Source organism: Setaria italica, chromosome VIII (genome assembly GCF_000263155.2).
Source record: "Setaria italica strain Yugu1 chromosome VIII, Setaria_italica_v2.0, whole genome shotgun sequence".
Taxonomy (NCBI): domain Eukaryota; kingdom Viridiplantae; phylum Streptophyta; class Magnoliopsida; order Poales; family Poaceae; genus Setaria; species Setaria italica.
Genome location: NC_028457.1, coordinates 7894407 through 7909713, shown reverse-complemented (window position 1 = coordinate 7909713; position 15307 = coordinate 7894407). Strand labels below are relative to the sequence as shown.

General features: G+C 46.6%; 1 protein-coding gene across 2 annotated transcripts; it reads right to left on the bottom strand.

Annotated features, from left to right (window-relative positions):
* Nucleotides 1-1324: 1324 nt before the first annotated feature.
* Nucleotides 1325-4231, bottom strand: LOC101760257 (calmodulin-binding protein 60 D-like). 2 transcript variants are annotated; one of them, XM_012848392.2, is made up of 3 exons: nucleotides 4150-4231; nucleotides 3342-4011; nucleotides 1325-2925 (listed from the first exon to the last, which is right to left on the bottom strand). In XM_012848392.2, exons 2-3 carry the CDS (start codon nucleotides 3813-3815, stop codon nucleotides 2788-2790), a joined length of 612 nt encoding a protein of 203 aa, XP_012703846.1. In that variant the 5' UTR covers nucleotides 3816-4011; nucleotides 4150-4231; the 3' UTR covers nucleotides 1325-2787. The 2 variants fall into 2 exon arrangements, with proteins under 2 accessions (XP_012703846.1, XP_012703845.1); XM_012848391.2 differs by lacking the exon at nucleotides 4150-4231 and having other exon boundaries at nucleotides 3342-4139.
* Between the last annotated feature and the right edge of the window lie 11076 nt (nucleotides 4232-15307).

Genomic DNA, 15307 nt, shown 5'->3' with positions numbered 1-15307 from the left:
CAGCCAAGGTACGGGGAGCCCCGCACGCTGCGCCGCTCGGCAACTCGCCGCAGGAGGAGGGCCCTCCTCGTCGCGCCACTCCACTCGCGGGCCGGCCGCGGGAGGGGCCCTCCCCTCCCTGTGTTGTGCCGTCACCGGCAAGCTGAGGGTGGGGCAGCCCCGCACGTCTCGGCACTCGCCAACCCGTCGCAGGAGGGGCCCTTCCCTCCCCGCGCTGCGCCGGCCGCCAGCCACCAGCCCGCTGCGGGAGACCGACCGAGGGAGGGGCGAACTCCCTGCGCCGAGGGAAACAGAGAAGGGTGAGGGGAGAGGATAAGGTAGCAGACGGGGGGCAATGATGAGGGAGAAGAGAGAAAGTGAGGAGGATGGGCTGATAAAGTGCTGCAGGATTTTTTTTTTCAATTTGCGACGCAGGACTCATTTTTTGGCGCAGTGGATGGGGCGATCCGCACCTTCAAATTTTTTTCAGGAGCAGGTGACGGGCCTATCCACCCCTGGTAATGCATTTCCAGAGGCGGACTGAATGCTACAGTAATCACCCGTATTATCAGGGGTGGCTGATCTTTTTGTTCGCCCTTGCAAAAAAATGAGGGCACCCCTGAAAATTATTTCTGTGATTGTTCTTCGGGTACTTGCCAGCCAAATATTGTGTGTATCCTAACTAAACCGAAACCGGGATGGATCTTAGTATGATTATATCATCTTGGTACTATATATTGTCGTATTAGCAAAACTTCCTTTATATCGATAAAAGAAGAAATAATTTCTGTGGTTCCTGGCTTGCAAGTGTAGCGTCTCACGCCGCCATCTCGCTGGGGTGCATGGTCCGCGCCGACCCGCAAAACGCAGCTATCGCGCATCGCTGGAGCGGGACAAGGTGGGCAGCCGCGGGGGTCCCTGCTGCTCCGCAACGCCTGTGCTCTGTCGGCAGCGCGTGCGTCCGATCCCCCACCGGCGACCCCGTCGTCAAGCGGGCCTGCGTGGGCGCGTGGCGGAATAGCGGAACCGCCTCTAGTGAGCCATCTCCGCTACCCACTCGTCGTTGGCTTAGCTCAGCGGCGGCTTAGTTGATTGCTCTGCCTCGCATTGCCCTGCGTGATCTGTTTCCACTTTCCACTAGATGTTGATTTTTCTCTCCCGTGGACTACTAGATGTGGATCTTGACAAGTAATGACTAAAGCGCAGGCAATGGTTGGCAAACCAGCTAGTCTGCGCTGCTTCAAGATTATAAAATTTTGATTTCCAACTTACGTTAAAGGTGAAAGAGGACGAATTGATTATCTTTAACAAGTATGCTTATCAGTACCATGACATGTAACTACTTTTCACTCTTTTTTTAGAAGAACTACTTTTCATTCTTTGCAGAACATAGTAGAGGTAAAGTTTTTGGGCTTAGTAATTGGGTTCTTCTATGATTGCTGGATCTGGCACTGCAATCCAAGACTCAAAATTCTGTCAAACTACAAACTCACTATGTGCTGCCTACTAGTTGCACCATCACCGAGTCTTCCTCAGCCGCATGGGCAGCGACGGCTGCTGTCTTCACCATTCGTCTTTCTTGGCGGCTGCGCTGCAGTCTATGGGTCCGGAAAACGTCAGAAGAAATCCTAACTCAGCATTGTGCCAGTGCCAACAACAACGACACCCACAAGTGTTTTCTCCCTCCATGGATGTGTTGTTTTGAGGTGTCCCCAGCATCCACATGCCGGTGTGGCCACGTTTGCGCTGGCTGGGGCGACGCAGGTTGGGATGGGTACATTCCGGACAAATCAAGCCTAGCATTGCCCAGTGCTGTTACCGGCGACACCCTCATTTGCCATTGTCCTTTTTGGAGGCGTTAACAAGAGACCACCCGTCCTGAACTAGTGTTGTCTGCTACTCCACAAAGTTGGAGCGTTGCTTGGTGGTGTATCATGCTTGTGAGATTGTCACGTGCCTTCCTCCTCCTCCTTACTCTTCATGGGTGAGGGTGGAACTGGTTGTTCGCTTTTTTCTGATTCGGTGAGTGTCCTCTACCATGCCTCTGCTTTATCGACGTTGTACTCGTTGGTGGTGCTAGAAAATCAAATACTGGGTGGTGTTTCCACGACTTCCGTCATTCCCTGTCATGGTTCATCCACTTGGGCGACATTACATGGTCGTACGGGGAGACCAGATGTGTTGGAGGTGTCGCCATCATCGGTGTCAAGGGAGGTCATCGAATCCGATGAACTTTGGCTTGTGCATCCTTCACCATGATGAACTTTGGCCTGTACATCCTTCACCACTTTTAGTCCCATTGTGTTGGGTGGTCCCTTAGATGGAGAGCACCAACAGGGTGGTGTAGCTACAAGGGGGTGGTGCCAGTGCAACGGCCACGGTGCAACCGGCATCCTACTTATGGTCACTTTTGTGGTCGCGGCCGTGGTAGCATAGTTAGGAAGGGCAGCGTTATGTGCTTACCTTGTCATGGAGGCTCGGCTCATGCGTTTAGTGCGCAACCTTCTTGAACCAGTGTCTACACGGCACGGTTGTGCTCCGGTCGCTTCCTTGGGTGGGTTAGTGGAGGTAATGGTGAAAACATGGACGGCGATGTCTAAAAGGATGCTACTTCCTCCTTAGAGGCCTTCTCTTTGCACCTCTACCCCTACACATACCTTGCTGGTGGTTGCAGGTGAAAACCCTTCTCATTGTGGGCTGGCGACGTCAGCGCTTTTGCCATCGTCAGGCAATTTGAACTCCATGGCTAGCGCCTCCCGTCTGGTCTGCCACTGTTCTTCTCTTTCTTTCTAGTTGGATGAACTGAATTCAAAGAGTGAAATAGCGTCGTTCTCTCCGAGGGTCATAGATGCTCGTACAATACTTGCCCTGTAGTCTTGGCAAACACCAAACTTTTGCTGCCAATGTCAACTTCTGCAATTCAACTCCGAAATTGCGGAACAGGATCTGCCAGTATGCAGGCATGCATATGTTAAAATACAGTTTTAACTGTTGCAAAATGCAAGTATGCAACTCCAACCTAGAACATCATTAACCTGCTCACTGCAACCATGAACCGCACATCGAACTGAATCCTTCGTAATCGTAACAGAACAACTTTGCCAGTAACATCTCGCTTTACAGACTAAGAAAACATTCATGATAATGTTCTGGCTAATTAAATTTTGAGAATGCTCAGGCAAAGAGAAAGGCAGGACCGGTCTCATCACATGAGTGAGGCCTGATGATGTCACAAGGGAAAGTTTTGCTTGAGACCGATTTCGTGGAATCTGATCTCATAAAACAGAGCAGTCGATCAAAACAGCTTTGCGAGACGACAATCTTTTTGGAGGCAGCGCGTGAAACATACTCCGAAAATTTACCTGGCGCAGCTCGGCAGGCTTGACCATGACCTGACGAAGTCCTGCACAGTATGGATGTCGTTGGCTGCAAGCTTCCTGTCGGGACATGCCTTTCTTGCGGATGTTCTCCAGCCTCCAGACTTTGTCCCTAAGAACGGGAGGGTACTGCTTGCGGAGTAACCCGTGGCGGTCTCTGACGACGAAGGCCTCGGTGATGGCCTCTCGGACCCTGGCGCCGTCGATGCTGCCTGCCGGCATGACGCACACGCCGATGCGGAACTTGCGGCCGCGCACCCAGGACGAGTTGTCCGTGAACCGGAGCTCGCCCACCGCCGCGTGGCAGTCTCTCATGGCGAGGCTGACGTCGCCCGTGAGCAGCGGGCGCTTCCCCTCGCGCTCCTTCACGACGCTCTTCTGGAACTCGTCGGCGGACCAGTTCTCACGGCCGTCCGGCGGGAAGTCCCCGATGACCGGGACCAGCTCCACGCGCAACATGTGCGGGTACGGGAGGGCGACCGGCGAGCCCGTGACCGCGTCCACGAGGATGATCTCCAGTGGGTTGCTGCTGGTGCTCTTGATCCTGTAATCCTTGTAGATCGGGAACTGCAGCCGAGTCCGGAAGACCAGACTCCACCTCAGGCAACCTCTCGATGTAGGGCTGCATCAGTCCAGCCTGCTGCTCCTCTTGCACCTGAACTTTCACACAAAACAAAGCAATTAGATTAGGGGTGAGTCTATTTATCTGTCATCAGAACTTAGAGCCCCAAATCTGTCAAATTTTGAGCCATTGAATCAAAATTCGATGGTCGTGATCTACTAATCCACCCACCGCAAAACAAAAGGGCGAGAGGACCTTATCCTCTTATCGTCCGTTTCCTGGCTCCCGAGTTCCCGACGTGACCCCGTTGTCATCCTCGCGACCTTTGCCTGCTCCGCAGGCCCACCGCCGCATCCTTCATTGTGCTCGGCACCGGCGTCAGCCGCCAGCAATGCTGTCGCCGCCCATCCCTCCACCTCTTCCTCTCCACGATGGCTCTGTTGGAAAATTAGACAACTGCATGATTAATTTCCGAACTAGATTTATCATAACAATAATAAAATCTAGCATGCAAATCTCTAACATACTAGGCAACAACAAGCACAACTTCATTATCTCAAAAAACATGCTGAAATAATAGATAGGATCACGGCGTACGTACTTTGCGGGTGCAGTCGTGATGCCTCATATAGTGCAATAATAGATATGACATCTTTTGTGTTACCTATTATCTCATTAAAACTTAATATGACAAAACCTGATGGTAAAACTCATAAAACAAAACGAGTACAATGTGATGTTGTTAACTAGGCTCATCATTCAGGGGACTCCCCCTTAAGCCTGCAAATCTCGAAAACGTCTCATACCAATGCCCTTAACGCATTTCTCGAACGAGGAAGATGGTAGGGACTTGGTGAAGAGGTCGGCGAGATTATCGCAAGACTTTGTCTGCAAGATATTTATATCTCCACTTAGCTGAAGCTCATGTGGATAAAATAGCTTGGGAGCAATATGCTTAGTGATGTTGCTCTTGATGTAGCCAGTTTTCATCTGTGTAACACAAGCAGCATTATCTTCATAGATAATGGTGGGTGATTCAATGGGACCAATACCACAAGATTGCTCTATGTGGTTTATCATTCTGCGAAGCCACACGCATTCACGTGATGCCTCATATAGTGCAATGATCTCAGAATGATTCGTGGAGGTGGCCACCATTGTTTGTTTAGATGATTTTCACGATATGGCTGTTCCACCATGTAGGAATACAAATCCTGTCTGTGATCTGGCATTGTGGGGATCAGACATATAGCCAGCATTAGTGTATCCAACTAAATTGGAGTCTTGGGTTTTCTGAAAGAATAATCCAAGGTCTTTAGTGCCATTCAAATACCTAAGGATTTGCTTTCCTCTGGTCCAATGGCGCTTTGTTGGGGCGGCACTATGTCTTGACAACAAATTCACTGCGAAAGCAATGTCAGGCCTGGTACTGTTTGCAAGATACATGAGTGCTCCAATGAGACTGAGATAAGGGTATTCTGGACCCAGTACCTCTTCCCTGAGGTCGGAAAACATCCTTTTCTAGATCAAGAGATCGAACAACCATGGGAGTCTTTATTGGATATGATTTATCCATATTGAATTTCTCCAATACCTTTTGGACATAAACAGACTGGTGCACTAAAATTCCCGAGTGAAGGTGCTCGATTTGTAAACCTAAGCAAAATTTGGTTTTACCCAAATCCTTCATCTCGAATTCCGTCTTAAGATGATTTCAGGCTTCATCAATATCTTGTGTGTTGCCAATGATGTTTAAGTCATCTACATACACGGATATAATGCAAAACCCCGTAGGGGATCTCTTGATGAAGACGCACGGACAATTACCATTGTTGGAGTATCCCTTCTGCAGAAGGTACTCGCTCAGTCAGTTGTACCACATTCTTCCCGACTGTTTAAGACCATATAATGATCTTTCAAGTTTTACACAATACATGTTGCGATTTGCGCTTTCATTCGGTATAGAGATTCCATCAGGAACCTTCATATATATATCCGAATCTACTGACCCATATAAATATGAAGTCACGACATCCATCAACTGCATAGATGAACGATTTTGGATTGCTAGCGATATTAAATATCGGAATGTGATTCCACTCATAACTGGAGAGTATGTCTCATTGAAATCAATGCCGGGTCTCTATGTGAACCCTTGTGCTACAAGCCTCGCCTTATATCTCACCACCTCGTTGTTTTCATTCCGCTTTCGGACGAAAACCCATTTAAAACCCACAGGAAAGGTTTTTGGAGGTGTAGGTATCACTGATGAGAATACCTCTCTTTTCTTGAGGGAGGCTAACTCTGCTTCAATTGCTTCCTTCCATTTGTTCCAGTCCGAACGCTTCTTGCATTCTACCATGGATTTGGGATCTGGATCATTTTGGATGGTGTCGGCAACTAATGAGGCAAAGTATATGTCGACAATTGTAGTCTTACGATCAAATGATTCTCCAGAATCAACATAGTTTATGGAAATCTCAAGCACCCCAGCTGACGGCTCGGTATTTCCCAATACGATTGCATCGAGGCGTTCCAATGTCCCATCATCAAAAATTGAGTGCACTATTGATGTGGGAGATGGATTGGGTAAATCCACTCTTTTTATCTCAACTTGAGGTTGAGTCGCATTTACTGTTTTAGAGGATTCTGTCCTCTGTTTCCTTGTGCGCTTGCGAGGATTTGCCGTACTTCTCTCATTCTCATTCTGAGAAGATAGTTGAATAGTTTTATTTGGTACCTCTACTCTTTCCGGCACATTCCTTGCTGGAATGTAGGATTTTGTGACACTTTTGTCAACAGTTAATGAATCTGGCAAATTGTTTGCAACATTCTGCAAATCAATAATCCTTTGAACTTGAAGTTCGGATTCTTTGGTACGAGGATCCTCCTTTAGGGTGTCTATGGCATCCCAATTTATTTCTTGGCATTCAGTGTGATACTTGAATTCTCCCCCTAATGCCGGGAAATGATCTTCGTTGAAGATACAATCAGCGTACCGGGCTGTAAGTAAGTCCCGTGTAAGGGGCTCCAGGTATTTAATAATCGACGGAGATACATACCCCACATAGATCCCCATTTTCCTGTGAGGACCCATAGTTGTACGCTTTTGTGGTGAGATCGGTACGTATACTATGCAACCGAATTTCTGTAAATGGGAAATACTTGGAGGATCACCACGAACCAATTGCAATGGGGAGGTTGCATGGTATGCAGTTGGGCGCAATTGTATTAAGTCCGCAGCGTGTAGGACTGCGTGATCCCAACATGAGGTTGGTAGACTACAATCTTGCAATAGTGGTCTGGCAATAAGCTTTATTCTCTTGATGAGAGATTCAGCTAAACCATTTTGTGTATGGACATATGGTATAGAATATTGAACTTCAATTCCTAAGGCCATACAATAATCATTGAAGGCTTTGGAAGAAAATTCTGCTGCATTGTCCAACCTAATTGATTTTATCCGGTGTTCAGGCTGATTTGCTCTAAGTCTGATGACTTGTGCTATCAATTTTGTAAAAGCATGGTTCCATGTCGATAATAGACACACATGAGACCATCTTGTGGATGCATCTATTAGAACCATGAAATACCTGAAAGGTCCAGATAAAGGTTGAATAGGTCCACATATGTCTCCTTGAATGCGTTCAAGGAACTTGAGTGGTTCAGCCTGTATTTTGAGATGTGAGGGTCTCAAAATTAATTTCCCAGTTGCACATGAGGTGCACATAAAATCTGATGATTGTGGGAATTTGGTATTGCTCATACCGTGACCATGTGAATTGCTAATGATTTTTCTCATCATCGCGACACCGGGATGGCCAAGGCGATCATGCCAAGTTTTGAATGTGTCCACATTCTGAAAAATCACTTTGTATGCAACATGTGGTACGGGTTTGATGTATGTGTAGTACAATCCGTACGAAAGAGAAGGCACTTTTTCGAGTGTCTGTTTGCCATATCCGTTATCTTTAGTCAAGATGAGAAACTCATCTTTATTTTCTTCATGTGTTTCGACATGAATCCCATTTTTACGAATATCTCTATAACTTAGTAGGGTACGTGTTGAATCAGGATATAATAATGCTTCCTCGATATCAATTTGTGTACCCATTGGAAGTATGATGGTGGCTCTGCCGAAACCAACTATCATAGCATCGCGTCCTGCGATGGTCAAAATTTGTCCCTCCCTTTTTGTAAGTGTTTGGAAATATTTGACTTCCCTAAGTATAGTATTTGTGGTACAGCTGTCCACAAGGCACAACTCTTCATCCATCGGATCGACTCCCGTATGAATCTATATAATGCAGAATTTAAATTCATAAATATCATGCAAGATATAGAAAAAAACACATACTAAGTAATTAAATTGTGCAACATTACATCTGAAAAATAAACTGGCAACATCATGTCTTTAATAAAATCACAATACATGCAACTAAATTAGCTAAGGTACGAAGCCTAGATAATGTCTCCGAACATGTCGTTGGAAGCATATTCCACTAGCATGTTGTCCACATCCAGGAAGTTGTCCTCTTCAGTTGGCAGAGTCTTGGTGTCACTTGGTCCCGCTCCATGAGGGATGGGGTCCATAGCTCCAGTCTCCAGCACTTGAGAGGTGAAGTGTGCTTCATACTTCTGTGAGTTTTGTCCTTGACCTGTAGACTTCATGTATAAATCAACCAGATGCTAGGGGGTTCTGCATTTCTTAGCCACATGATTGTAGCAACCACACCTGTAGCAGGTGATCTTGTTGCTGTTATCATTTTTAGGCTTGGATATGCCTTTTCCCTTTTTGAAGTTCCCACGTGGTTTGCATGCTCTTTTAGGCTTGCCTTTGCTTGAGGAATTTCCAGTATATGTATTTCCCTTTGGTCCATTTTTCTTCACGTTCGCATGTACTTCAGGCAGAGGAGCAGTGCCTAGAGGGCGCTGGGTAGAGTTCCATACAGAAATCTCATGATTTTTTTCTGCTTGACGTAATGTCTGAATCAATGAAGAATATACTGTGAATTTTCTCTCTCGGTATTGTTGTGTAATGATCCTCTCAGACGGGAGCATGGTAGACAAAGTCTTTTCAATTTTGTCCTCATCTGAGGGTTCTTTATCACAAAACCGGAGTTTTGAGCATACATTATGAACAGCATGGTTGTACTCATCCACAGTTTTAAAATCCTGTAGACGTAGATGATTCCACTCATGAGTTGCCTCAGGGAGTACAATTGTTTTCTGCTGTTCATATCATTGTGAGAGTGATTTCCACAACTCACGTGGGTCTTCCTCCATTCTATATTCCGTCTTCAAGTCAGGGTGTATATGATTCCTTATGATATATAAGGCCCCAAATTTAGACATACTAGATGGAGTTGTTTCTCCTGCAACTGGATCGTCTATACATTTGTATAGTCCACGGGTTGACAGACTCACTTTGACGTCCGTCGTCCAAGTAGAGAAGTTCGATCCATCAAGAGCGAGTATCTCAAACTCTTTGGATCCTATTTCACCTACAATGTGAATGCCAAATATTTTTGAGAAATTTTGGCACTTATTATGCAATTTGTGAATTCAAAAAAAATTGAACTCCAACAAATATAAATATATCCTCAATAAAATGGGTGCAATGTTAAGGCTCTCACATGTTTGAATAGCTCAATATGTAATTTTCCAAAAATTTGATAATCATATTTGGGTAATCACTATTTAGTAATAGTGTAGATCCCGCAGTGGTATTTGAATTCCACTTCAATATATGACCAATTTCATGGAGGAAATATTAGATAGAGCTTTCGTTTTGCGTGTGCCATTTTTGTAAATTCCGAATTTGAGGGATAATCACTATGCTGTGGCATGCGTAGATCCATGTGTTCTCAATCTTCAAGGAATTCTTCCAATTTTAGAGAAAATATATTGCATAAATTAAGGCGAGGAATTTAAATTTGCAATGTACTTGTAATAGTAAAGAACATGGGAATGCTAAAAATGCTGAAAAGCATGTATTTACAATAACAGAAAGTAACAGGGGTCTGAAAATAAATATTTACAAACACTGACTAATTGCTGAATGTAAATAAAGTAAACTGCAGGGACTGAAAGCTAAATTTTGGAGGAAATTAAACTACTGAAAATAAAAAAGATAAATGGGCGGTGGGCCAAAACAATCTCATTTTCGGCCCACCTCCACTTTCGGCCTAGGGGGGCTAGGTGGGAGGCAACCATGTCAGCAGGCAATTGGCCCAGTGGGGAAGGCAGAGGCCTTAAGGCCTGTACGTGGTCCAGGTTGTTGGCTTGCCCAGGCTGTTGCCTCCGGGGCCAAAAAAATCTGCTCGCCGCTTGACGCCTCGCGACGCCCCTCGCGTACTCCGCCACCACCGCTTCTACCGACACCGTCACCGTCGATCCACTGCCGCCTTCTCCAGATCCACGCCCGCGCTGCCCGGATCTGCCTCCCCCTCACTCCCCCTGGCCTCTTGCTTCTTTGCTCAAGCCTCCCCCTCACTTGGAGGTGAGGGACAGCGGCCGCCGCCGCCAGCGTTGGTCCCGGCCAACGCAGGCACGTGCCCGGTCGGGATCATGTTCCGGCGAAGCCTGGGGTGGCAGTTGGCCGCTGCGGTCGTGGTGGCGCGTCCGGGACAGCTCGAGTTGGTCGGAGGAGGGGTGGAGGAGCAAGCTCTGGCTCGTCGAAAACCACAGGCGCGCCCGGAGGCGCTGTGTTGACGTACAGCGGCAGAGCTTCGCGGCGCGCGGTGATGGTGTAGCAAGGAGCTGGCGTCGGCGTCGTGAGCGGCGAGTACATTGGCGAGTTTGTTGGCATCGGGGTACGGCGGGGTGTCGGCGACGGAGTGCGGTGGTGATGTTCGAACCTCAGCCGCGTCGACCATCCATGCTGCGTGCAGTAGCAAGGTGAGGTCACCAGGATCCTTCCTAGCGCCAGGCAGTCCTCCGGCGGCGATGGTGGTCCTTGACGGAGAGCAAGGTCAGCCTCACGGCGAGCGGCGTCGTCGACGTCGTGGCGTCCGCCCCGCCATCCTCCTGTGGGAGGGGTCACAGGGCCACGGCCGGCGAAGCCGGCAGCATGGTTCCTGTTGCGGCGAGGGCGGCGCATTGGGGCTCGGAGGAGCGCATTGAGCTCCTGGTGCATGAGGCGACGCACTCGGCGAGGAAAAAGGAAAACGGATTCAACAGATGGTGAGTTCCTCAATGGCATCTTACCCTCTGCGATTTCCGGCGAACTCATTCTTCTGCTCAGTGGAGAACTAAGGTCCTGATAACGTGTTGTGAATGTAAACAGAGGAAGATTCGAGAGAGGAAGGAGATGAACAGTGAATCAGGTGTCTCTATTAATCAATGATGATTACATATAGTAAGAAGAGGTTAGGAGATAAACTCCTAAAGAAGCCTCACGATGGGCAGCTCCACTTCGTCCATATCAGAGATGTGCTCACGTCGTGGGCAAGTCCCGTATGGCCCACTAACGCATGCGCGGGACTTTTCCCACCTCCAGCTTTGGACGAGGTCAAAGCAATATTATTTGCAACACTCCCCCTTGATCGAGTTCAAGCTTGATTAAGTTGTAATTCTACTCCTCTGAAAAACCTTGTGGGAAAAATTAGGAATAGATTATGTTTTGATTACTCTATTATAAACCTGTAAGGTTTAAGGAGTAACTTATACCATGTATATCCCTACAAAAACCCTGTGGGGAAAAAATGGGATATGACATCTTTTGTGCTACCCATTGCCTCATTAAAACTTAATATGACAAAACCTGATGGTAAAACTCATAAAACAAAACGAGTACAATGTGATGTTGTTAACTAGGCTCATCATTCAAGGGGACTCCCCCTTAAGCCTGCAAATCTCGAAAACGTCTCATACCAATGCCCTTAACGCATTTCTCGAACGAGGAAGATGGTAGGGACTTGGTGAAGAGGTCGGCGAGATTATCGCAAGACTTTGTCTGCAAGATATTTATATCTCCACTTAGCTGAAGCTCATGTGGATAAAATAGCTTGGGAGCAATATGCTTAGTGATGTTGCTCTTGATGTAGCCAGTTTTCATCTGTGTAACACAAGCAGCATTATCTTCATAGATAATGGTGGGTGATTCAATGGGACCAATACCACAAGATTGCTCTATGTGGTTTATCATTCTGCGAAGCCACACGCATTCACGTGATGCCTCATATAGTGCAATGATCTCAGAATGATTCGTGGAGGTGGCCACCATTGTTTGTTTAGATGATTTTCACGATATGGCTGTTCCACCATGTAGGAATACAAATCCTGTCTGTGATCTGGCATTGTGGGGATCAGACATATAGCCAGCATTAGTGTATCCAACTAAATTGGAGTCTTGGGTTTTCTGAAAGAATAATCCAAGGTCTTTAGTGCCATTCAAATACCTAAGGATTTGCTTTCCTCCGGTCCAATGGCGCTTTGTTGGGGCGGCACTATGTCTTGACAACAAATTCACTGCGAAAGCAATGTCAGGCCTGGTACTGTTTGCAAGATACATGAGTGCTCCAATGAGACTGAGAGAAGGGTATTCTGGACCCAGTACCTCTTCCCTGAGGTTGGAAAACATCCTTTTCTAGATCAAGAGATCGAACAACCATGGGAGTCTTTATTGGATATGATTTATCCATATTGAATTTCTCCAATACCTTTTGGACATAAACAGACTGGTGCACTAAAATTCCCGAGTGAAGGTGCTCGATTTGTAAACCTAAGCAAAATTTGGTTTTACCCAAATCCTTCATCTCGAATTCCGTCTTAAGATGATTTCAGGACTGATGAGAATACCTCTCTTTTCTCTAGGGAGGCTAACTCTGCTTCAATTGCTTCCTTCCATTTGTTCCAGTCCGAACACTTCTTGCATTCTACCATGGATTTGGGATCTGGATCATTTTAGATGGTGTCAGCAACTGATGAGGCAAAGTATATGTCGACAATTGTAGTCTTACGATCAAATGATTCTCCAGAATCAACATAGTTTATGGAAATCTCAAGCACCCCAGCTGACGGCTCGGTATTTCCCAATACGATTGCGTCGGGGCGTTCCAATGTCCCATCATCAGAAATTGAGTGCACTATTGATGTGGGAGGTGGATTGGGTAAATCCACTCTGTGTATCTCAACTTGAGGTTAAGTCGCATTTACTGTTTTAGAGGATTCTATCCTTTGTTTCTTCGTGTGCTTGCGAGGATTTGCCGTACTTCTCTCATGCTCATTCTGAGAAGATAGTTGAATAGTTTTATTCGGTACCTCTACTCTTTCCAGCACATTCCTTACTGGAATGTAGGATTTTGTGACACTTTTGTCGACAGTAAATGAATCTGGCAAATTGTTTGCAGCATTCTGCAAATCAATAATCCTTTGAACTTGAAGTTCGGATTCTTTGGTACAAGGATCCTCCTTTAGGGTGTCTATGGCATCCCAATTTATTTCCTAGCATTCAGTGTGATACTTGAATTCTCCCCCTAATGCCGGGAAATGATCTTCGTTGAAGATACAATCAGCGTACCGGGCTGTAAGTAAGTCCCTGTAAGGGGCTCCAGGTATTTAATAATTGACGGAGATAAATACCCCACATAGATCCCCATTTTCCTGTGAGGGCCCGTAGTTGTACGCTTTGGTGGTGAGATCGGTACGTATACTGTGCAACCGAATTTCTGTAGATGGGAAATACTTGGAGGATCACCATGAACCAATTGGAACGGGGAGGTTGCATGGTATGCAGTTGGGCGCAATTGTATTGAGTCCGCAGCGTGTAGGACTGCGTGACCCCAACATGAGGTTGGTAGACTAGAACGGAAGACGAGCCGTGGTGAAGACCTTGAACAGTCGCACGGAGCGCTTCCCAAAAACCCTATTCACTCTCTCCCGGTGCAGGATCACAAGAGCGAGAGGTTCCGAAGACCTGCTCTCCCGTTCACCGGCGCTCGGGATGGAGTAGACTACGGTGGCGGCACAGCAGCGAGAAGAGGCAAAAACCCTAACTCGATTAGATGTAGTTTCGGCTGAGGCCAATAGGTCGTATATATAGGAGAGGTCACGATCTCACGTCGTAATTGTAATCTAAACCGATTAGGCTCACATATATCTCGCTGAAAAGCACCCTCGCAAGGCTGGAGGCCGGATTTCGGTTGACCATTCACGTAGGTGTCGCACGCCCACGCCCTTCGCCCCGCCCAGCGAGGCAAGGCGTGGCAAGCGAGCGCGCGTGTGGAGCTTTCCTTCTCTCCCCACACACATAGCTTGGAGGAGTGGAGACAACCTCCATATTTATGTTGGCCATCCTTCTCCTTCACTAGCAATGTGGGACTAAAGGTTTGCACCACTCCAACCAGTTGCTCATGCCCACATGGACCTTTGAGATTTATTTGGAATTTCTGAAATTGCAACGGGCCAAGCCCATTATTTCATCAAGCCCATCTTCCCGAGCTGTGCTCCCCCGCCTCCACCACCATCCACCCGGCTTCCAGCGACGCCACCGCTGCTGAAGCCGCTGCCCCCTCGCTAACCCCTTGACAACGCTCGCCCCCGCCACCACCGCAGGCCAACCGGTTGTCTCCTGCACCCGTGGCGAGCGATGCCACTGCCGCCCTGCCCACCCACTGCCACCACTGCCGGGCTGCCGGCCTTCCCTGGAGCTTTCTCTACAGCCGGGGACACCAATCCTCCAAATACCAAACTCCCAACCCGAAACCCTACCCCACCGGAGCTAATGGAGGTCGCCAGACTTAAAAGAAGCAATGAAGCTCGCTGGAGAAGAAGGTATGAAATTTGAAAGATTTTGACCCCTAGAATCTGTGACAGAGGTATAGCAAAAATCATTAGATTATCGCTACAGACCTTTTGTTTAATGAACAATCTTACTGCTTTCCTTTTGAAGCCTCCACATTAATCCTTGGAGAACACGCTAAAAAATAAAAAAAATAGAAATTCTCGCAAAAACTAGAAAAATGAGGCTGTCTATTTGGTAGATTATAATCAAATCACGCCCGTTTTGTTTTCTCAAATAATTACTCATGTCTGCCATTATGATAATAGTCTAAACAAAACCTTAAATATAAATCTAAATTATCCATCTCTACCACGATTAAAAATAACATAAGCCCTAATATTCATATAAATTATCCATGTATACCATTACAAAAATAATATGAAATAGTCTCTAAATTTGCGTCTAATTATGCACCTCTTTCATTATCAAAAAATAAGATAAATTAATCCTTAAATATTCATGCAAGTTACCTATGCTTGTCATTGTAAAACAAATATCATGATTCTGAATTACCTATATTCGTAGGTGATAACATAGAAAATACCAAGATTTATATGTATCATTTTGTGTAACCGTGTAAGTACATGTCAAACATGTGCGGAA

What these genes read in the sequence shown, in the direction of transcription:
- LOC101760257 (XM_012848392.2), bottom strand. Translation starts at nt 3,815, where the DNA reads ATGTTGCGCGTGGAGCTGGTCCCGGTCATCGGGGACTTCCCGCCGGAC. An exon ending in AGCCTGCCGAGCTGCGCCAG is followed by an intron (nt 2,926 to 3,341) that starts GTAAATTTTCGG and finishes GCATACTGGCAG; the next exon opens with ATCCTGTTCCGCAATTTCGG.